Source organism: Aquarana catesbeiana, linkage group LG07, assembly GCF_042186555.1.
Source record: "Aquarana catesbeiana isolate 2022-GZ linkage group LG07, ASM4218655v1, whole genome shotgun sequence".
NCBI classification, from domain to species: Eukaryota; Metazoa; Chordata; class Amphibia; order Anura; family Ranidae; genus Aquarana; species Aquarana catesbeiana.
In genome coordinates, this window is record NC_133330.1 from 28,903,556 (window position 1) to 28,927,359 (window position 23,804).

Here is a 23,804-nt window from a genome sequence, read left to right on the forward strand (position 1 = left end):
TAGTATGCATGACCAGCCTGCTAACCAACTGAATTGTCCTGTCTAACAGTATGCATTAAAAACAGGGGTTTAGTTTGCACCCATTTGCAAATAAATGCGTAAGCTACAGAGCCCCATCAAGGCATCCTTATATCTGTAGTCCTAACTCAAAACTTTGAGAGCCTTCACAATTGAATCACATGCATTATAATGGATAGGCAGAGGGTCGGTGAGCCCGGAGGGAGCCCACCCCTCCCTAAAGGCACAGAGGCGCACTGGACGCCCAGCATATAGCTCCATGACAGCAGATATCCAGTACGTCCCTTCACCAATAGTTCAACAGAACAAACAAATGGCCACTGCCCTCACCTATAACTGGCCTTTGCAACAAGGAGCACATGAAAGGGCAATGCATGCAAAACAAAACCAAAGACATTCCCGGCTTGCAAAATGAAACTGTGATTAGAGGTGTGCACATAAGCGGCTTTTTACACTAATAGCAGGAACCTTGTAATTAAGGATTTTCAAATGTAAAATGATTGACCAGTTAACGTTAAGCTTGAATTTGTTAATACAGGATCTGGAATCCATGCCAATTTTGGTGTGTTCTACTATGTGGAGCTTGGTATGACAGTGCTCTGGGACACCCGCAAATCATAAAACATTGAGATGAGGCCAATACAACCCCACATCTGCTCTAAGTCCTAAGGATTCAATAGTTTTTTGTTCTTAGTGACAGTTCACTATAAAGAGAGATGATTTTTAAATGCCAATATAATTACTGCTCAATTCAAAATATATTTTAAAATTAAGCAATAATCCCAGTGTAAGCTGGATGAAAATTTAGAAACTAGTCAATTGCAAAAACATTGCTCAGTTACTTGCATTTAGGCAGTGGTAGAAGATGTCACAAAATGTTGGTACAGTTGTAAAACTAAACTCTCAGACCTGTGGGATAAAGTCAGGAAAATTTCTCAACAATTCACTGACTTTCACATCCCTGCAGATCCATTCTTCCTTCTACACCACAACACCATCCCCAATAAAATGTATTGGAAATCGATCTTAAAGTAAAATTATAGGCAAAACTTTTTTTTTCCATTTTTGGATAGAGCAAGGGAGGGTTATAACCAATCAGATTTTGTCCCATTGGGGAGATTTCCCTTCACTTCCTGTGAGAGAAAATCCCTGCAGATTAAGGGGAATTCCTTGGGGACCCCCAGGTCATCAGAACTAGTGTCCCCATTGGAAGATTTCCTCTCTATTACTTTTTAAGGAACATCCCAAATTTTGAGATTTGCTTTTACTTTCACTCTCAGTGATAATGGTGAACAGGACAAATAGAGAGTGCGAATCTCCTTAATGGGGGCACAGGCAGAAATAAAAACTGACAATCATTCGAATCCCTCTCCACTATATCCAAAACAAAACAAAAAGTTTTGTCTTTAGTTACTCTTTAAGACAATCTCCTCAATTCTGCTAAGGCCTGCATCCTTGCCTGCTGGCGGGAAGAATCTCTTCCGTCGATCAGGATTTGGCTCAGTAGGGTAGATGATATATGGAGAAAGGAGGACCTTACATAAGAACACCTAAGAGACGTTTCACAAAACTTGGCAACATTGACATACAGTATGTTTATTTAGTCAGCTGAAGGCCAACGCCTAATGGCCGGAATGGAAAGAGAGAGAAAGGATCCCTACTAATTATAATCATTTACCCCCATCTTCTGTTACTCACTGACCACCCTCCCTGCCCTCTGTTGGCTCCCCCTACTCTCCTCTTCCCTACCTTTCACCCCTTTCTCCCAGATTCCCTACATACACCACAACACTAAAGCCTCCTTCCTAATCTTTCTTCCCATCTCAGTAATCCCAGCTTCAAGTCCGCCGTCCCCCCCCACAGCCATCCTTAGCAAGGGTAGCTGAAGCCCCCTGACCTACAGCACAGCAGGGGCGTTGCTAGGTCTACAAAAGATCTGGGGCTAGAGCCCATAGCAGCGTAGTAAAGAAAGTCATACGCTTGGGCGGGCATACACATGTATATACAGTAATATACGTGTGGGTGTATATATATCCCCAGAGAGCCCCCCGCTTACATCAGGGTCCCCAGAGAGCCCCCTCCTTACATCACCTTACATCAGGGTCCCCAGAGAGCCTCCTCCTTACATCAGAGTCCTCAGAGAGCCTCCCCCTTCCATCAGGGTACCCAGAGGGCCCCCCCACTTACATTAGGGTCCCCAGAGAGCCTCCCCCTTAAATCTGGGTCCCTAGAGAGCCTAGGCCTTAAAATCAGGGTCCCCAGAGAGCCTCTCCCTTACATCAGGGTCCCCAGAGAGCCCCCCCACTTACATAAGGGTCCCCAGAGAGCCTCCCCTCCCCTTGGCGACCCCTGCAGAGACTCGGGGCTATTGGCCTCAGATTCGGGGCTATACCCCAAAAGCCACCCCCTAGCAACGCCCCTGCAGCACCGTCTGTTCCTCCTTGTTCTTAGTTTTGGTTTCTGTTGTATAAAAAAAAGGAAAATCCAAATCAATGAGATTGTCACAGATGGAGAACGGATACTACCTTCCTGATTTCTTTCCATGCCGAACATTAAAAGAGAAGATGTAAAACTGATGGAATCAACTCCACAGCCAATACTAATTTTACCCAAGTTGCTATAGTTCAATATCTACTGCAGATGTCTTTGTACAAATTCATAATGCATATACGTAGACCTGTGCTTTAACATGTAGGTTACCTTGTTGATAAATAAGTAAAGAATTTGAAAAAAAAAATAATTTCCAGGCCATACGCTCAGGGCTGGTGCAGCTGAAGTCAGAATTAATTATTAAATTATTGTTATTTTTCCTTCAGGGTGTTGAAGGACCCAGGGGACCTCCAGGAAATCGGGTGAGTTTCTGCATTTTTAGGATTAATCTAAATCCTGAGTTTAGAGTATGATCACTTGAGTCCTGCTGCTTTGTTGAAAAGGCAAAGTCACATTAGTAAATACAGTAAAGAACTGTGCAAGTTTAGAGGCCTTTGGTCTCTATGGAGGGCTGTAGATGCTGTGCACACTTAGCTATGCCAAAAAACAGCCCGTGCTAAGGAAAAAGCTGCAGAACCCTCTTTCACAGAATTTTATTTTTTTTCTTAATTTTGTTTATTAAGTTCTGACCACCTGCAGACAGCAAATGAAACCCTTATGCCCCGTACACACGGTCGGAATTTCCGACAGAAAAAGTCTGATGGGAGCTTTTCATCGTATAATCCGACCGTGTGTATGCCCCATTGGACTTTTTCCGTCGATAATTCAGACGGACTTAGATAGAGAACATGTTCTATATTTTTCTGACGGAACAAATTCCTATTGGGAAAACCGCTCGTCTGTATGCTGTTCCGACGTACCAAAAATGACGCATGCTCTGGAGCAAGTACGAGACGTCGTACGTTTTCTCCCATCGTACGTGTTGTACGTCACCGCGTTCTTGACAGTCGGAATTTGGTGTGACCGTGTGTATGCAAGACAGCTTGAGCGGAATTCCGTCAGAAAAACCTTCAGAGTTTATTCCGACAGCAAAACCAGTCCTGTGTACAGGGTATAAGGAGGTCTCATATAGCATCTAGTGTGCTAAACAGAGACTTGAATAGTTCAGAGCAAAGAAACCAGCCCCCCTTCCCATCCCCACTTCTCCTCCAACAGAATAGCAACATCTTAAAGGGGTTGTAAAGGCAGAAGGTTTCTTATCTTAATGCATTCTATGCATTAAGATAAAAAGCCTTCTGTGTGCAGCAGCCCCCCTCAGCCCAACTAATACTTACTTGAGCCCCATCTTGATCCAGCGATGTTGCCATTGGCTCCCGCTGCTGTCAATCAAAGTCACTTAGCCAAGAGTAAGAGAGTGGGCTGGGACGAACTGCAGCTCCGTGTCTGAATGGACACATGGAGCTGCAGCTCGGCTTGGGTGCCCCCACCCATAGCAAGCTGCTTGCTGTGGGGGGCACTCAACAGGAGAGAGGGGCCAAGAGCAACAGAAGAGGGACCCAAAAAGAGGAGGATCCGGGATGCTTTGTGCAAAACCACTACACAGACCAGGTAAGTAGAACATGTTTGTTATTTTTATAGAAAATAAAACAAGACTTTGCAATCACTTTAACAATTCAATAAACTTTGCTTGCCAGAAAGCCTAAAGAAAGTGTTGGGCCTTTATATTAGAATGCCTAGCATGCTTTGCAGGAACAGATTCATGTACATATCCCATTAAAAATGTTTAACTGCAAATGTATATAGTTTTTTCTTTTTTGTTATATGTGGCCATTGGCCGTAGGCCTAATGCCTACTGTTTGTATGCTTGTTATGAAAAAAGTGATAAATAACATTAAAAAAAAATGTTTAACTGCAAAATAAAGGTTATACTGAATGTAAATAATTTTAAAAATTCAGCTACATTATGAGCTTCAAAATTTATAAAAATGTTAAAATCAAATCAATAAAAAAGCCATTAAACTTTCCTCTAAATTCTGCTATTTCAATGTTTATTTAGGGGGACCCTGGAGATCGTGGAGCTCCTGGCGAAAAGGTAAACAGATAGGAATCCTTATTCACTATCAAAATATTTCTGCATAGGAGATCATTAATGTGAAGTGTTTTTTTTTTTGTTTTTTTTTTAATTCAATTTACGTCATTGTGTGGCCTTGTTTTTGGAAGTGGAGCCCTGCCCATGCCAGTGTCCTTCATTCCACCGGATCCTGTGCTAATAACATCCAGATTCCCAGTGGCATGAAGTGCATCAGCTGAGGCTATGAGCAACGTTCACCAGCTGTGACAGATGACCCCTGGCCACCTTGATCATGCGATTAAGCAGTAAGAATATTTTCTTTTAATTTCCTTAAAGGGAGACCGTGGACCTCCTGGAGCTGATGGAAGGAACGGAGTCGATGGGAAGCCTGGACAGCCAGGATCTACAGGGCTAAGAGTAAGTGAAAGGGTACCCCCCCCCAACTCTGCCTAATTTGGAAAGTTCAGAACCTGAAGGGCAGGGCTTAACAGAGTGGGTGGGGTTTGCCCACATACTGATAAAATGGGGTGGAGTTAGGTGGAGTGTATAATCCTGTATTTTTTTGAAAACATTTTTTCGTGACCCTAGCATCTATAACCAACTATACTTTAGTTAGAAATGTCTAATTTATCTAGTAACTATTATTCATGTATTGTATTTATTTTTTCCTTTTTTCTGTCGTTAACGTATATACATAAGTGTAAGTTACCTACTAATTATTTATTTTCACCTCTAGCTTATGTATTAATTGTAGGGAAAAACGGATTGCCTATTTTGTACATATTTTATTACATTCCTATTATTATCTACCAGTACTATCTGGAATGTTTATATTTTAATTATATTGAATTGAATGTGCATCAAAAATGCAGACATGTATATATCAGTTTTTTGAACTTACGCTATATTACCAAAAGTATTGGGACTCCTGCCTTTACAGGCTCATGAACTTTAATGGCATCCCAGTCTTAGTCCGTAGGGTTCAATATGGAGTTGGCCCAATCTTTGCAGCTATAACAGCTTCCACTCTTCTAGGAAGGCTGTCCAGAAGGTTTAGGAGTGTGTCTATGGGAATGTTTGACCATTTTTCCAGAAGTTCATTTGTGAGGTCAGGCATTGATGTGGACGAGAAAGCCTGGCTCCCAGCCTCCGCTCCATTTCATCCCAAAGGTGTTCTATTGGGTTGAGGCCAGGTCTCTGTTGCAGGCCAGTCAAGTTTCCTTACCCCAAATTCGCTCATCCATGTCTTTATGGACCTTGCTTTGTGCACTGTTGCGCAGTCATGTTGGAACAGGAAGGGGACATCCCCAAACTGTTCCCACAAAGTTGGGAGCATGAAATTGTCCAAAATGTCTTGGTATGCTGATGCCTTAAGAGTTCCCTTTACTGGAACTAAGAGGCCAAGCCCAACCCCTGAAAAACAACCCCACACCATAATCCCACCTCCAGCAAAGGATTTGGACCAGTGAACAAAGCAAGGTCCATTAAGACATGGATAAGCGAGTTTGGGGTGGAGAAACTTAATTGGCCTGTCCTGACATCAACCCGATAGAACACCTTTGGGATGAATTAGAGCAAAGACTGCGAGCCAGGCCTTCTTGTCCACATCAGTGCCTGACCTCACAAATGAACTTCTGGAAGAATGGTCAAACATTCCCATAGACACACTCCTAAACCTTGTGAACAGCCTTCCCAGAAGAGTTGAAGCTGTTATAGCTGCAAAGGGTGGACCAACTCGCTATTGAACCCTACGGACTAAGACTGGGATGCCATTAAAGTTCATGTGCGTGTAAAGGCAGGTGTCCTAATACTTTTGGGTATTATAGTGTATTTACTTGGGTGTATAGGACTCACTTAAACGGAATTGTGAATTATAAATCAAGATGCACAGATCAAAGGATTACAGTGTCCCTGAAAATTAAATTCTGGGATGGTTACTGAGAAGAGCCTAGTATAAAATTTCATATCACTTAAAGGTCTTTTCAAAATGTTTAAGGATTAAAGCGGATCTTCACCCCCTGAGGAAACTCAAATCCACCCCCCCCGCTACACGCGCTATTATTTTTTTGTTTAGTTTTGTTTATTTACATTTTTTATGAATTAGTGCGACCCTGCCCCTCATGCACATTACTCGCCTAGACGAATGACATGCACAATGCTCGCTGTGCCCCCTGGGATATGCACATCATATATAGCATAGCTCTTCATTCAAAAAGAAGGAGAAGGTGTATCTAGCGGTGCGTCATTGGGAGGTGCGCCAGCGGAACCAAAAAGATTAGTCAGGCCCCTTGATGACGTCAAAGGCAACAAGGCTGCGCAAGACCGAGCGGTGGCAGAAGACCAGAGGATCTCAGTGGGACAATGCTGGATCCTCTGAGTGGTTGAGGATCTGAAGAACATCCCGTAAGTGGGGGTAAACAAAAAAAATAATAGGTGAGGGGAATGGGCAAAGATCCACTTTAAGCGCACCAGATGCAGTCAATATGTTTTGATGGAAAAGCCTCTCTTCTTTAGGGCTGGAGCTGTCGCTGTTATTAAAAACATGATCAGATATACTAGAAGACCTATGTGAAGGCTTGATAAAGAATACCAACTCCAAATGGCACTAGGAATGGCTAAATGAGAATTGAAAGAAGATATTAACACTTCTGGTCTTTAATTCCGCACTTTCCATTTACTTTTAGGGCGAAGTCGGAAAACAAGGGGAACCTGGGAGAGATGTAAGTATTTCACTGCAAAACCAAAGTGCAACACGGATGGACAAGCTACAGAACCCAACATCCATAACTGTTTGAAAGTTCGGGCATGCCATAGATGTTTGAACTTGTACTTTCTCACCTTGTACAAGCAAATATTTTTTTTGCTAAATTTTGCTAATTTTCTCACATGAAGATCTGGCCAGTAACAGCAATTCCGGTTGAAAGATGACAACGATAAACCATGTTGTTAGCCTATCATGTGCACTACTCCATTTGGCTTTTGGGCTATCTATCAAGTCTTCCAGATAGACAGACTATCTGCATACCTCCCCAATCTACGGGTTACCTCCCAACATTTTTAGATGGGAATGAGAGACACCTACTAGCAAACGTATGTAGGCATAGGACACGCCCCCTGTCACGCCCTCTTAAAGGATGATTAACCAAAACAAAAGGTTAATTAAATCCACAAGAGCTTTTTTTTTTTTACCACTACTATTCCTTTATATTGGCTTTTATATTTTACTAATGCACCAATTTAGAATTTGGAACAAAGGTTTAGCACTGGGAAACACTGGGTAAAAAGTGCATTTTATATACAACTATATGGATCAGACCAAAATGAGGGACAAATGAAGGCGAACGAGGGACAGAGGGACATTGTTCCAAATCAGGGACAGTCCCTCGAAATCAGGAACAGTTGGGAGCTATGTATCTGGCAGGCCATACACAAAGCAAATTTCTTTCCTACGACCACAGACACATTTGTGAAATAGCTTGAGTAAAGTGAGGTCTAGAGCTACAAAGCATTAGTGAGGGAATGGACTTTTGTTTAACTGTCCCATACATTATTAAAAATCTTACTTGTGTAATCCAATAATGATAACATATTTAAATAAAAGTTGCAAGAGAAGGCTTTATTAATGAAAGCAGTCATAATAAAAAGCAAATTAAAAATCTTGATATACCTGTTATACAGCTTTGTTGGGCAGCGCAGTGCCTTAGTGGTTAGCACTTATGCTTTGCAGCACTGAGGTGCTTCGTTTGAATCCTGGCCAGCACACTGTCTTCATGGAGTTTGCATGTTGTTCCTTTGCTATATTTGGTTTTTTTCCAAGTACATCAGTTTCCTCCCACATGCCAAACAAGCTTGTAGGTTCATTGAGTATTGTCTAATGTTGTGGAAATTTTATTATATGGACTCATGTGGACATTTTATTCTAGGATGTGTGTTTTATAGATTGCCATCTGTCTCCCTGTGTCCAATTTAACCAAGGAGCGCTCTAGCAGAGCGCACTTGGGTTGAATCGGAAACCAGCGGAAAAAAACATCAGTATGAAAACCTTCTCATAGGCTTGGAGACGTGTTCTCTGTGTGTGTGGGCGTTTGCCGGTTTGTAAGTATCAAGCGCAATGCGCTGGGCTTCTTACCTTCAAATGTCCATGCACATTAGAGAAGCAAAGTCCGCATAAGGAGAGAAACATATTATATCTCTGTTGTTGCTACGCTATCCCTTTTTGGATACATATCTGCTTCAATAAGAGGACATTGATATCTGCCTTGTTGGTATACTTGTACCGTATATTGACAACAGCAGTGGCAATGTCCCTGCAGATCTTCTGCAGATCTTCTCAAGCCTGTAAGAACAAGTAGAATGATCTTTCTAGATACTGGTTACTCTGAGCAGTATTGAGTGGGCTCCATGCTGACCAAGATGGTGGATGTGCATGTATGTGGCTGGGCGGAGGGCAGTGCACATGCCTCAAGTGGATGAGACATGTGCACTTCTCCCTCCCACTCCTGTGGATGCCCTCCCCTTTAGTGTTGTCATTTCCTGTGATGTCATTTTGCATGGAGGAAGCGATTGGCTGTTGGGGCCATGACTTCCTGTTTGTCATTCCTTTTTGTTGCTGATAAATAAAAGGTGCCTGTGCTCATGAGGGCAGGCAGTCGATCGATGGAGCTGAGAATGTGGGGACTGTGGCTATGTCTGTTTACTTGGGAAAATGCGGGAGACACGGGCTTATTAAGATGCGTTATACCAAAAGGCTGAAAGGGCGCTTATTAGCGCAAAAGACATGGATTGCGCATGGCGTATAGCGAAATCTCCATGTCACCAAGTTGCCCCAAGTATGTGTGTGTGGGTGTAAAAATCCTAACTACGACCTCCTTTTGCTCCAAGTATGTGTGTGCGGGTGTAAAAATCCTAACTACGACCTCCTATGGCAGCCCATAGTAACACTCTTTTGTGTTGCTAATGTAGGTCTGGCACTCATTTCAGGCACGGAGCCACAGAAAAGTAAGGTTCCAAGGTTAAAAGGGCACCAAACATTGCAAGGTGGTCACAGTAGTGGTGATAGGATGGGATACAGCCTTGGCTGTTGCCTCCAATGGCCACAAACAAACTTCAGATCCGCAAGAAGAAAAAAGTAAAAAAAAAATAAATATTTGACAACATTATAAATACTGATTTGTGACTCTGTGAAGAGCCATTTAGGACTTATAGTTACGGTAATCAATTTTTATTATTTTTTATCATTTTATTGTGCATCAACAAGTGGCCAGTGGACTCATAGGGTGCTCATTCACCTTCTGCAACCAAAGACAGCAGGTTCAACTATCTCTTGCAATAATCGGTCCATGTAGGTGTTAGCAGTGGACGTGCTATAAAACTATAACACAGAGACTTTAGAAAGTGAGAAAGGGAAGCAATCCTATGTTTCATGTTTCCTCCATGCACCATTAAAAATAATCAACATAGGTTTTGCCTATGGTGCATGACAAGGGAGCTGTCCATATAAAGCCAATATTGACCATGAAGTCTGACTCTATGTCATAGTATTTGACTTACTTCTCTGATTTTTCCATTTTCAGGGACTTCCGGGACTTCGAGGAGAGCAAGGACCTCTAGGCCCGCTTGGTCCAGCAGGTCCCCCAGGAATACCGGTAAGTAGTCAACGTCTATAATGTCACCTACATGCTTCTGGTATTCTTCTGTATAAGTTTCTGTAGCTATAGTCTACAGCAGGCATCTCCAAATTACGGCCCTCCAGCTGTTGCGGAACTACACGTCCTATGAGGCATTGTAAAACTCTGACATTCACAGACATGACTAGGCATGATGGGAATTGTAGTTCCTGAACAACTGGAGGGCCATAGTTTGAAGACACCTGGTCTACAGGATAGGCTAGGAGGCATCCTTTAATGGTTCTTGGTTTTACTTAGACTGCAAAATTATACACTCGTAGGGTGGATTTACTAAAGGCAGACAGACTTTGATAGACTCTGCTAATTTCCATCATCCAGTCATGTGCAAGCAAAAATTATGTTTTTATTTTTAATTTTCTTTGCACCTGATTGGGTATTCTTTAGAAAGTGAAGCTTGCAATATGCATAGGAGCTGATTTACCAAAACTGGAGAGTGAAAAATCTGGTGCAGCTCTGCATAGTAACCAATCAGCTTCCAGTTTTTTTTTTTTGTCAAAGCTTAATTGAACAAGTTGAAGTTAGAAGCTGATTGGCTACTATGGAGAGCTGCACCAGATGTTGCACTCTACAGTTTTAGTAAATCAACCCAATAGTCTTTTTGTCTTTAGTAAATCCACCGCACTGTTGACAAAAAAAGTCATGCAGGTTGGATATGTGCAATTCGTTTCGCTCCGAATTAGTTTTTTAACAAATTTCGACAAATTAGTTCATTCGGAAATATCCGAATTAACGAAAACCCCTTATAACAAATTTTTCCGAATATTAGTAAATTCGAATATTCGAAAATTTCCTAGATTCGTAAATTCATACATTTGAAAGTTTGTAAATTCGCAAATTCGAAAATTCATAAATTCGATAATCCAAAAACCCAAAAATTCGAAAATCTGAAATAATAACTAACTAATAATAACTATTAAATCATAGGTATTGGAATTTCCTTTCAAATTTGGCTGCTAGTGAACGTAACGAATACGAATTTATCCAAAGTTACAAATTATCCAAAATAACGAATGTCGTATCTAAACGAATCACACCCACCTAACAACTGTCCCCGAGCCACCCCCATCAAATCATTTCCTGCATCTATTACCTTTTGTACCACCACCCCCTCCCTTTAGAATGTAAACTCTACGAGCCGGACCCTCCTGTCCCTTCTGTATTAAACTCTACTGTAATTGGGCTGTCCTCCCCTCTACATTGTAAAGCGCTGCGTAAACTGTTGGCGCGATATAAATTGTGTATAATAATATAATATAATATTATAATAATAATAATAATAATAATAATAACAATAATAATAATAAAAATATCCTTTTAATATTATTATTATTATTATTAATTAGTTTCATTCCATTTGTTTAGACATTGCTGCATTCGTTAGACAGTGCGGCATTAGTTATTTCGGATAATTCATAATTTCGGATAAATTTGTGTTCATTACGTTCACTAACAGCCAGATTTGAAAGGAATTCCCAATACCTATAATTTAATAGTTAGTTATTCTTTTGAATTTTTGGATATCCTTTCTTATTTTCGGATTCTTGAATTTGCAAACTTAAAATTCGCAAAATTTCGAATTTAGGAATTTACGAATTGCAAGTATAACGAATGACCCGGAAAAAAACAAAACAAACAAATTTTTCAGCAGTGCACATGTCTAATGCAGGTACAGTGATATTGTGCTAAAGGCATTAACTGACAGTAATAAATGAGAGTCAATTTTTAATAATTGAGATCAGTCAATGATAAATGCTGATTGGTTGCAACGAGTTCCTGAGCTGTGTACATTGCTGACTACTGACCTAGAAGATTTTTTTTTTTTTTTACTCAACTACATCCTCAACATCCCTGTGATAAATGCATTAACAAAATAAGAATCAGATTTTCCTCATGTCTTTGTTTTTAAAGTAGATTAGTACATTTGAATGTGCATTTTTTTCATTTTTTGTCAAGGGGAAACCCGGAGAAGACGGCAAACCTGGTCTGAATGGTAAAATTGTGAGTAATCTAATTATCTATAGCTATTTTGGATGAAAAAAAACGAATAAACGAGTGTCTCTTTAATAATAATACTCAAGCTATCTCTATCTGTGGCGCTTGGAAATACAGAGAGTTGCTCTAGGTCTCCTTTACTCTTAAAGCATAGGCCCAAATCCATCCAATCCATGAGCTGTTCTGGTATAATGAAGAGTTTCCCCTCTATCACTGAACAAGTGCAGACAGGATGCTGCAAGGTGCAGTTCAGGAGCGCTTCAATGCATCTTATTTTGCAATGTGACTATGATGTCACAGATCCTCAGCAAAGATGATCTGCTACTTGTTACTTTTAACAATATGTGCTTTTTCCTAACTTGTTTCTACTTTGGTGCTGCAATGTAGGCCTAGCATATATATAGGCATCACCAGATCCCTCCTGCTGATTGTTATAGCAGCTACATGGTGAGTTTTCCCCCAAACTGTCATTCAACCTCACTATTTAGCTGTGGTCAAGCAAGCCAACAGTCATTGCCTCAGCAATAGGTCAATTTCCTATCCCAAAGCATCAGTCCATGTTAGTTCCTGCGCTCTTTCATTCCCGTCCCTCTGGTTACTGACCTTTAGCCTGTCCCCGTTTCTGAAATTGCCTGTCAACTTTGTTCCAACCTCTGGTTCTGTCCCTGCTCAGCTGCCATCTGCTTAGGTGTGTCCCAGTGCTGCAAACTGGTACACCATTGCTCTGTATGGGCTGCATTGGTGAAGATTTTGTGGCTATGTGCTTAGACTTTGCCCCTAAGCCCTTTTTAGGGTTGACACTGTTTCCAAACATACAGATAACACAGACGGTTCATTATCCTGTTTGTTTGTCATAAAATATTTTTCTTTTGGTTGCAATGAGAGGCGAACAGATAACTTTTGAAGGTGAATATACCTGGGAAAGTTCCTAGGTCTGAATTGGCCTGTTTTCATAAGTAGACACCAAAAGGCAACAGTTTGAGTCTTCCAGCGGCATGGAGTAGGTTTGAAGAGAAACATGAGAGGCCAAATCCTGTCCATTCATAAATATGGATAACTGAGAACAGGAGCAGTGTCAGGAATAGCAGATGAAATATATAGAGATTTCCAGGCTGGAGTCATAAGGTGGAACAAAGTCCTTACAAACATTTTATATAGTTACATAGTAGGTGAGGTCGAAAAAAGACACAAGTCCATCAAGTCCAACCTATGTATGTGATTATATGTCAGTATTACATTGTATATCCCTGTATGTTGCGGTCGTTCAGGTGCTTATCTAATAGTTTCTTGAAACTATCGATGCCCCCCGCTGAGACCACCGCCTGTGGAAGGGAATTCCACATCCTTGCCGCTCTTACAGTAAAGAACCCTCTACGTAGTTTAAGGTTAAACCTCTTTTCTTCTAACTTTAATGAAAATGTTATTTGTAAGAAAATTCTCAACACATCTGATCAGGGCTGGACTTACCATTGGGCTTGACTGGGCTCAAGCCCATGGGCCCCGCCCAATAGGGGGCTCCGCGGGCCTCAGCCGAGTGTACTCGGCTATACTCGGCTAGTTCCACTCACAGTCACGCCTAGTCCCGCCCTATGATGGACATAACCCAGGGACTGGGCGTGACTGTGAGCGGAGCTAGCCGAGTACATTCGGCTATGTATGTATATCGGCGGCGCTCGGTTCTGCTCAGTCACGCCCAGTCCCGCCATTGGACCTGTGTTATGTCCATCATAGGGTGGGACTGGGCGGGACTGCAAGAGGAGCCGAGAAAAGCCGACAGGAGCTGAAATACACAGGACTGGCTCTGTGTATCTCGGCGGCGCCATATTTAAACTGCAGTGACACTGACAAGTCACTGCTGCTTAACTGCAGCCTGGGCAAGGCTGCAAATGACACTGACAAGGCTGCAGATGGAGGCTGCAAGGCTGCAAATGACACTGACAAGGCTGCAAGGCTGCAAATGACACTGACAAGGCTGCAAGGTGATCGTGACTTACTATTACTAGCTATTATCACCATTGTTGTCAAAAACCAAAGTTTTTCTCTTTCAATCTTTTTATTAAAGTATTAGAGAATACATAATAAACATGTAGCAGATGAACATGGCGTACATAGACATGAGACATGAGATACCAAAAAAAAATTGTGTACAACATATAAAGCTTGCAACAGATCAAAAACAAGGAGGAAGAAATACATTAGGCAATATATGCATATAACCAAACGACAGTGATCCCACAATCGGGAGAAGCTGGGAAAGAAAATGATCCCTCCCCCAAGGGAATAAACAAAAACCTCCAAGAAAGCGATTAAATGAGCAAGGCAAGGAAATTGGTCTCTACTTAAGACCTAACACCTAAAGAAGTAAACGCCAGTGGGCCTACGCTCCCCCTGCGATAAACCAACATAGTGGGGTAACAGTGGTCTTGGAGTTGAAAATCAGGGTACATAATATAAAAACGATTAAAGAAAAAAAAAAGGTAACCATAACAGGAACCCCAGAAGTACAAAAAAACAAAGTTTTTATATCTTCATTGTTTTTAAATTATAGGGAGAAGACGGAACTCCCGGAGAAGATGGAAGGAAGGTAACCAAAATATAATTTAGTCTCATTTGTGTGACCATACATCTTCCAACAGTTGAGTCGTGCATGTTGACATTCAAGAATGTAAGGGTTATACCTCTCTCAGGTATTTATTGCTCCAAAAGGATATCAAAGAATCGCTAGGTCTTCGACACTTATTTGTCCTGTTACATCAAGTGTTTTTGAATTTCAGTAACATCTTATTGCTTTAAATTTGGTTACATGGCTCTTTGCCCGGTTACGGATTCCTGGTAATGCAGCAGTGTGTTTGCTTTGATTTAAGTTACATGGCAGTATACTAATTTATTATTTCTTTCTTGGCCTTAGGGTGACAAAGGCGAATCAGGTCCTTCTGGCAGAGATGTAAGTTGCAGTTCATTTATTTCTGTTTACACCCTAAACTGAAACTATATTGTGTATTCCTTGAGTAAATGTTTTTAGTTTTTTTTTTTTATATTTTATATTTTCATGGTTGATCTACTGATCTTTGGATGCTCCCTCAAGTGGTCATCTGTATATCAGTGAAATCAACATCATTACTGAATGACTGCTGATATTAAATCAATTGTAGGACAAGGTTCATGACTAGTGACTGATGTCTCTGCAGGGGCAATGGTTGTGAAATGGTTGTGAAAGTAGCTGCCGGTAGACTTTAGCGCCAATGTTTGCTGTTTTTTTTTTTTACTTGCCTGACAGACTGAAGTTGCACAGCCACGTACCCTCATCTCATTGAGAAAAGGGAAGGATTTACTTTGTTGCAGTGAGGTTTTCTATCAGTTTAGTAAATCTAAGTGAGTAAAAGCAGCAATAGTTTACAAGGGTAGTGGTTATTACTCCAGTCAACATCATCACTCCTGCCCCTCATCTGCATGGGTGCAGGTGCTAGAAGTACCTGTCTACATTGCAGCACTGAAGATCAGAGGACTGGGATGCATTAAGGTAAGTATTTGTATGGGTTTGAACTTTTATTGAACAAAACAGGTAGAGATTGCATAGGTGCAATGGTAGCGGGCAAAATTGGCTTACTTTTTTAGGAGGCCATAGATTTGCTTTAAAAATGACAGGCTCCATTTAAAACAGATGATGTAAACTGGGCAGTTCTAGCAATGTTAGTGTGCAATTCTCTTCATTTGGCAACACCGAGAGCAAGGACTTGAGATCCTTCAGTGTATGAATTCTGCCACCTACCTGGTTGGATAACATATATGATCTTCTGGTTATTTACTAGGAATGGATGGTGATGAATTTGTTTATCATCACCACCCGAACTTTGTGAAATAAACACATTAAACACACCTTGATTATTTCCAGTTATAAAATAACTAGGCAACATTAAGGAGAGCCTAGAAAAAATGTAGACTAGATTAGATTGACAATTTTAGATACCCCTGTAGATTTTCATGATCAAGAGAGTGAACTTTCATTGTGCATGCACCACTGGTCAACCAGCCATGAAAAAATCTGGCCAGTAATGGATATTTCCAATGGATATAGCCTGTTTTGGGGCAATCTAAGAAGATCTTGCTGAAGAACTCATGAAAATATCTTTTCTCCACCAGGGCCGTGATGGTTCCAAAGGTGCTCAAGGAGAAACTGGTCTATCAGGCCCCCCTGGACCACCTGGTGTTCCCGGACAACCAGGGCCAATTGGTCCTCCAGGACAGGTGAGGTGTATGTCTTTTTCTCTGCCTACCTAATACCTAGTATACCTTGTGTTAAGGTAATTTTATATACGGTTCAACACAGGACCTGCTTTGTGGAACAATTTAATATGAACTTACTGCCATTCCCAGTTTCTATGAGAATGAAGCTTTGAATCTGATTGGTTGTTGGGGGGGGGATGCAAGGTATCTGAGATATATTTCTTTTTTTACGTTTCAAATATTCTTTTACCATGTTATGTATAATGCCAAATGTGATGTAAGTAGGGGAACCCTGGAGCGTCACCTCCTTAGGTCCCAGGCTATAATTCATTACATTTCCCACCCAGTCACCCAGGGGTAGCCTGTACTTTTTTTTAACCTAGTCAATATAACAATGGTTGGTGTAAAAATAATTTTAAATGTTAAAAATTAATCTCATTAAGCTGTCCCTAGTTTCATCAGCACCACAGATGGCACAGAAATCAAGATTTCAGGCTGCCTGACATATTTTAATATAATTAAAAAAAAACTGTGCTGCACTAAACAAACAAAAATATAGTGACTATTCATAACCAAAGAAAGCAAAATGAGAGGGAAGAGCGTCCTGTAAAATATCATGAATGAGTGTATCCACCACCATTAGGGCAAACCATCACTGGGAATAAATATTTGGAGGCTTACCGAAAATCCATGACCTCCTAAATGAAAAGAAAGGTAATATCACGCACGTAAAGAGATTCCTTGACAATTAGTAGTGCACATCACTTGGTAGCAGATCAAATGTTATCACACCAAAATATGTCAGGTGGACCTCCCAATGGGGTTGAAGGGGACCCTTAGGCTACTGGACAAGACCTCCTCAGGCACCAAACCTTCAGGCAGTTGTCACTCAAAAGGAAACAGAAAGGAGACCCATGCTCCACATAGTGTGAACCAGATTACAAAATGTAATAGTAATTAAAATTACACTTGCAACAAAGATAAAATACAGTGCTGTTAAATCACATCCAAATACTAGATCCAAATTGCGATGATGTCACATGCGAGGCCCCTGACGTGTTTCATCAGAATTGACGGACTCAAGGGACTTGTATTTTCATGAGAAAAAAATGTAAAAGGAAGAGATGATTAATTGGAGAATTAAGAAGTGTTCTAATGCAAATTGTTTTTGTTTTTAACATAAAGCCATATTTATTGATTACCACTGTTTGTTGATTTTTAGAGTGTCAAGTCCATGGGTTGTAAAACATTTCTTAAACTGACAATAACTAGTGCAACACATTGAACATGAAACATAAATAACCGAACCTACCATAGTAAGCTTTTTTTGTTTTTATAGGGAATTCCAGGAGTAGCTGGCACCCCGGGAGCTAAGGTATGATTCATAAACTGCAAACTCAAGCCATTTTAAATCTGTATTATAAATACACCAGGGCCATCTTTAATATTGACTGCACCATGGGCAAACATTTTCTTGGGCCCCCTATTACATGCAATTTCGCTTTCCACCTGCTCTGAGACATACAATAAATAGCAGCTAGACTGAAAATCAGTTTATTGAATCAGATCAGGCAGCGATTGCGATTGGTTACCAGAGGTTACAGTGTATCATTACCACTCTCTGACTGGCTGCTAGAGGTTACAGCACACATTATGGCTCACTGTTTATTTTCTAGACGTTACAGCACATGACTTCTGCTTGTTGATTGGTCGCTAGAGAGTACTGTACATCAATACTGCTCACTGATTGATTGCTAGAGGTTACTGGATATCTATACCACTCACTAATTGGTTACTAGAGGTTACTGCATATTTTTACTGCTCATTGATTGGTTCCTAGAGGTTACTGCACATCCTTACCGCTCAATGATTGGTTGCAAGAGGTTAGTGCACAGCATTACTGCTCACTGATTGGTTGCTAAAGGTTACAGCACATCATCTCCTCACTGCCTGCACACCATGGACTGGGCAGGTGAGGGGACCCTTCAATAGACAGAAAACTCCTAGGGATCCTAGGACTCCTGGGGTCAGTGGCAGGGCTGGGGGGGGGGTATAATCAGTGGCAATGCTGGGGTTGTTGATGGGATCAGTGGCAGAGGTGGGGGGATGGGATTAGTTAGGAGGCAGTACACTGTGGAACATTCTGAATCATGTAAAGCAAAGCTGGAAATCTTTGAAAAGTATATAGTGGGGGATTCTACCAATGTAATGGGTAATTTACACTGACCACCAATGTGAGGGGGGATTTACACTGACCATCAATGTGAGGGGGAACTTGCACTGACCACTATGTAATGGGGAATTTTATACCACCCACCAGTAGAAAAGAGGGATTTCTACACTGACACCAATGTATTAAGAGCATTTACACCAACCACCAGTGTAAGGGGGAATATACAATGACCTCCATGTAAGGGGGAATTTACACTGACAACCATTTTCAAGGAGATTTATACTGACTACCAATGTAAGGTGACACTTCTACACCGACAACCAATGTTAGGGGGGATTTACACTGACCACACATGTAAAGGGGGATTTACACTGAACACCAGTGTAAGGGCAATTCTGCCCTTACCACCAATGTAAAGGGAAATGTACACTGATCACCAATGTTATGAAGAATGTAATGGGGGATTTTACATCAACAGCCAATAAAGGAGGATTTCTACACTGGCCACCTATGTAAGGGGGATTTACACTCACTACCAAATTAAAGGGGGCTTCTAAATGGACCACCAAAGTAAGGGAGGATTCAAAACTGATCACAAATGCAAGTTTGGATTTTTTTAACGATTACCAATAAAAAGAGGAGTTTCTACACTGGCTACCAATGTAATGGGGATTTACACTGACCACTAATGTAATAGGAGAATTCACAGTATCCACCAATGTAAAGAGGGATTTACAGTGACCACTAATGTAAGGGAGACCTTCACACTGGTCACTAGTGTGAATGAAAGGATTGTACACCAAGCCCCAATGTAATGAGAAGATTTACACTGACCACCAGTGTCACATTTCTGTGTGTCGGGAATACATGCAAAATCGCTTTCATGACACCACAGAAACATGCTGCCCTTTAGCAGATACACAGCAGTGCCATTAATTGTTAATGTAACCCGCATGCATCGGCTGAGATGTGCGTATTCACATGCACCAAAATTAGAGAATAGAACAGGCTGATGTTAGGCTTAATGACTATAGTTGTAGGCAGGACTTTCAAGCATGCTCCTTTACCTCCCCAGTGGGCAGCATTCAGCAGAAGTGATGGTAGATATGACCTCAGGGGGACATGATATACATATGAATGCCGCCTTTATTTACATATGAATGCCGCGGCCTGTGACTATTTACACATTAATGCCATGGCTATTTACATATCAATGCAGGTTATTTACATGTAAATACAGGGTCTGCAGGTGGGTCATCTGTACATGGCAATAGGGCAGAGCTGGGCAGCAGCAACAGAACTTTACACTGAGATATCACAACACGGGACCAAAACTTCAAGGGTTAAGGGAATTTAAACTGGGATAGTTGGCAAGTATGAGGCAACTGCTTTGGGCCCCACAACAATGATGGGGCCCAGGGCAGCTGCCCATTTTGCCCTGCCTTAAAAATGGTCCTGAAATACACTACCAAAAAGCTTACAATTGAAACTGAAACAAAGCTTTAATTTTTCCAGTGATACAAAAACAATCTAGTTGTAATATTATGAAATGAATGTCATGTTATTTTATAAAATTTAACAAGATCTGATGATGATGAAAGTATGTGGGCAGCCTTCTCAAGGAGGTACTGGTATTGCTACAGCAAAGATATTTTAGGCAATTGTACACTTCTACCCTTGTAGTTATAGTTTGGAGAAGGCCCTTTTCTGTTCCAGCATGACTGTGTATCCCTGTGTAACCCCATGTACCCCTGTGTACAAAGCCAGCTCCATAAGGACAAGGTTAGATGAGTCTTTTGCAGAGGAAATTGAGTGGCCTGAACAGAGCCCAGATCTTTTTTCATCCAACATCAGTACCTGCCCTCACAATTATTCTTTTAGCTGAATGTTTTATAGCCACACTACAAAATCTTGTGGAAAGCCTTTCCAGAAGAGTGGAGGCTCTTACATCAGCAAGACAAAGGGCAGGTCCATATTAAAGCAGTTGTATACCATTTTTTGTTATTTTGACCTACAGGTAAGCCTATAATAAGGTTTACCTGTAGGTAAAATGCATATCTCCTAAACATGTACAGTTTAGGAGATATTCACTTTGCTGAATATCGCTGCCGGACCTTGCCGACTCTGGCCACATACAACGCAAACCCGGAAGAAATGCAGAGGGAACATGTCAGCTCCCTCGGCGTGGACCGGGATCAGATGCCGAGGCCTCGTTCTAAGGTGAGTATTTCCTAATGAGCTAGTATGCGGTGCATACTAGCTCATTATGCCTTTGCCTTACAGGTTTTTTTTTGTTTTTTTTTTACATAAAATTTTCAGTGCGGGTGTACAACCGCTTTAATGTCCATGGTTTTGGACAACAACTTCATATAGGTCAGTTATCCACAAACGTTTGGCAATGTAGTGAAACTGAGTCCTACTAGTAGCTGTTTCACAAAATGAAAGTAATTAATTGTTGTTAAAATATATTATCAATTTATTTCTTTTGTAGGGGGACCGTGGTGAGATCGGCGCTAGAGGTGAACAGGTATGTAAGTCATTTCCTATGATAAACTTAAGGAGACACAAGAGGGTGCAAACTATGTGCAACAAGTTAAACTTTATTTAAAAAGCAAACAGTTGGCCACTCACATAGTAGTAGAACAAACAGAGCTTATAGATAAGATCCAAGCTGTCTTCTACTAATCTGAACTCTGCAGTCAGCATATGAGCTAAAAGGAAGAGAACCACTCGCAGAAGCAGGAGGGTTCCCTCAGCCCTGGCATACACTTTAACAGCGTGGGAAAGCCAGCAGGTGATGCCAGGCATCAGAGATATGCGGGGGGGGGGGGGGGGGGTGTGGCTATGTGATTTTCGAGGCAGGAACGCCTCTTTTTTAAACCACTTTTGGTCTGGTGCTTCTTTGTATACTGCTGTGATTTTAGTCACCTCCATGATGAGAGCAGCAGTCCTAAGGTAGCCATACCCTTAGTTGATACTTCGTTTCTATATTCTTTTAGTTTAGGCCACCTCCATGATGATCTCAACAGTCTTAAGCTGGGCATATCCTTGAATTATACTTTCTTTCTAGATTTATATGGTTTAGGTCACCTCCATGATGAAGTTAACAATCTTAAGGTGGCCATACCCTTGGTTAGCACTTACTTTCTATATTTCTATAGTTTTGGTCACCTCCATGATGAGGTCAACATTCTTAAGCTGGCCATATCCTTGAATGGTACCCTCTTTCTAGATTTCTATGGTTTAGGTCACCTCCACAATTAAGTTAACAATCTTAAGGTGGCCATACCTTTGGTTAGCACTTACTTTCTATATTCCTATGGTTTGAGTAATTGCCAGGTGCCCATCAAGAGAAGCCTTGTTGTATGAAAGCTGCTTTACCAGATTTAGTAAGCTTTTTGAAAATGTTTCCCTTTTCTTGATTGTATGAATAAGTCCAAGAGTCTCTTTAATATGCCTTTCTTGAACTTATTAAGGAGGGAAAGCTAAAATATACTAACCATGGATCGGACTTTTACTGCTGTATGTGTGTGATTACATTAACCACTTGCCGACCGGCTCCTGTACATATACGTCGGCAGTTTAAAGATGGATATCTCGGTAATGGCAGCAGCTGCTGCCACAACCGAGGTATCCATCTTTTGAGCCGGCGGTCTTGTTTGCAATAATGGTGGTCTCTGCGGCAGATTCGCTACAAGATCACCGTTATCGGCGGCGGGAGAGGTGCCACCCCCCTCCCGCCGCTCTCCCGATCCCTTCGCCACTTACCAGAGCTGTTGGCAGCGGCAGAAGCCATCGGGACCTGTCCGTAGCTGGGTATGAAGACGAGTGAGGGGAAGATGGCCCCCACCCGTCTCCATACTATAGGGCCATTTTTCTGTTGTCATTTTTACAAATGACAAATTAAAAAAAAAAAAAAAAAAAAACAGTGAAAAAAAAATAAAATCAAGTAAAATAAATAAGAATTTTTTTTTTTTTTAAAGTGCCCCGTCCCGACTAGCTCGCGCGCAGAAGTGAACGCATACGTGAATAGCGCCCGCATATGAAAACGGTAGTCAAACCACACATGTGAGGTATCGCCGCAATCGTTAGAGCAAGAGCAATAATTCTAGCCCTAGACCTCCTCTGTAACTCAAAACATGCAACCTGTAGAAATTTTTAAACGTCGCCTATGGAGATTTTTAAGGGTAAAAGTTTGACGCCATTCCACGAGTAGGCGCAATTTTGAAGCGTGACATGTTGGGTATCAATTTACTCGGCGTAACATTATCTTTCACAATATAAAAAAAAAATAGGCTAACTTTATTGTTGTTTTATTTTTTTATTCAAAAAAAGTGCGCTTATAAGACCGCTGTGCAAATACGGTGTGACAAAAAGTATTGCAATGACCGCCATTTTATTCTCTAGGGTGTTAGAAAAAAAAATGTATAATGTTTGGGGGTTCTGAGTACTTTTCTAGCAAAAAAACTTGTTTTTAACTTGTAAACACCCAGTCTGAAAACGAGGCCTGGTCTTTAAGTGAAGATTGCAGCAGATGGAATCCAGAAGTTTTAATAGCTGTGATGGGTCTTGAAGAGTATAGCGGACATCTCCAGAGCATTGCAAAAGTAGTTTGTGAAAGGAGTCTTAACTTATCAGATGACATCCAAATATGAGTTATAGGTGGACTGGTTATATTTTTTGGCAGACATTTCTGAAGGCGCACTTACAAACCTGTATTACTTTTTTGAACAGGGAAGACCTGGTGAAATCGGACAGAAGGGTGAGGCTGGAAGTGCTGCAGTAAGTATTAAGGAGAGAAGATATTTTATTTAAAAAAAAAACTCTGGTGTAGATAAGAACTTTTACAGCACAGTGTCCAATACTATAGCTGTTTAGATTTAGTTTTTTTTATTGAGTTTTTGCATTTGTTTTCCCATAACAATACAAAAAGCAACACAGAACAGAACAACATACAACATATACAAACCATTTACCAATACAAAATATAAAGGATATCCTGAACATTTTACAAAAAAGTGTAAAACAAGCAAAGCATGAAATATCCGATACAGCCAATGCACAGGTGTTCTACAATAGGGAACATACTGCAAAAGCATCCTTGTCAAGGTCACAGGGTGAGCACCATCACACCTCATTTCTATAAAAAAAAAAATTGTAATTCCTTTGTTTAACCAACAGTTGCATTATACAAATTAATGTATGGGTA

General features: G+C 41.0%; 1 protein-coding gene across 1 annotated transcript in view; it reads left to right on the forward strand.

The window, feature by feature from the left end:
• Positions 1–23,804, forward strand: part of COL7A1 (collagen type VII alpha 1 chain) — a 294,025-nt gene that overhangs the window by 198,798 nt on the left and 71,423 nt on the right. Inside the window, exons 61-72 of the mRNA XM_073591887.1 lie at positions 2,835–2,870; positions 4,505–4,540; positions 4,856–4,936; positions 7,204–7,239; positions 10,093–10,164; positions 12,160–12,204; positions 14,747–14,782; positions 15,107–15,142; positions 16,339–16,443; positions 17,762–17,797; positions 21,087–21,122; positions 23,330–23,377. Coding sequence (XP_073447988.1) covers positions 2,835–2,870; positions 4,505–4,540; positions 4,856–4,936; positions 7,204–7,239; positions 10,093–10,164; positions 12,160–12,204; positions 14,747–14,782; positions 15,107–15,142; positions 16,339–16,443; positions 17,762–17,797; positions 21,087–21,122; positions 23,330–23,377 — 603 coding nt within the window. The remainder of the gene's footprint in view (positions 1–2,834; positions 2,871–4,504; positions 4,541–4,855; positions 4,937–7,203; positions 7,240–10,092; positions 10,165–12,159; positions 12,205–14,746; positions 14,783–15,106; positions 15,143–16,338; positions 16,444–17,761; positions 17,798–21,086; positions 21,123–23,329; positions 23,378–23,804) is intronic.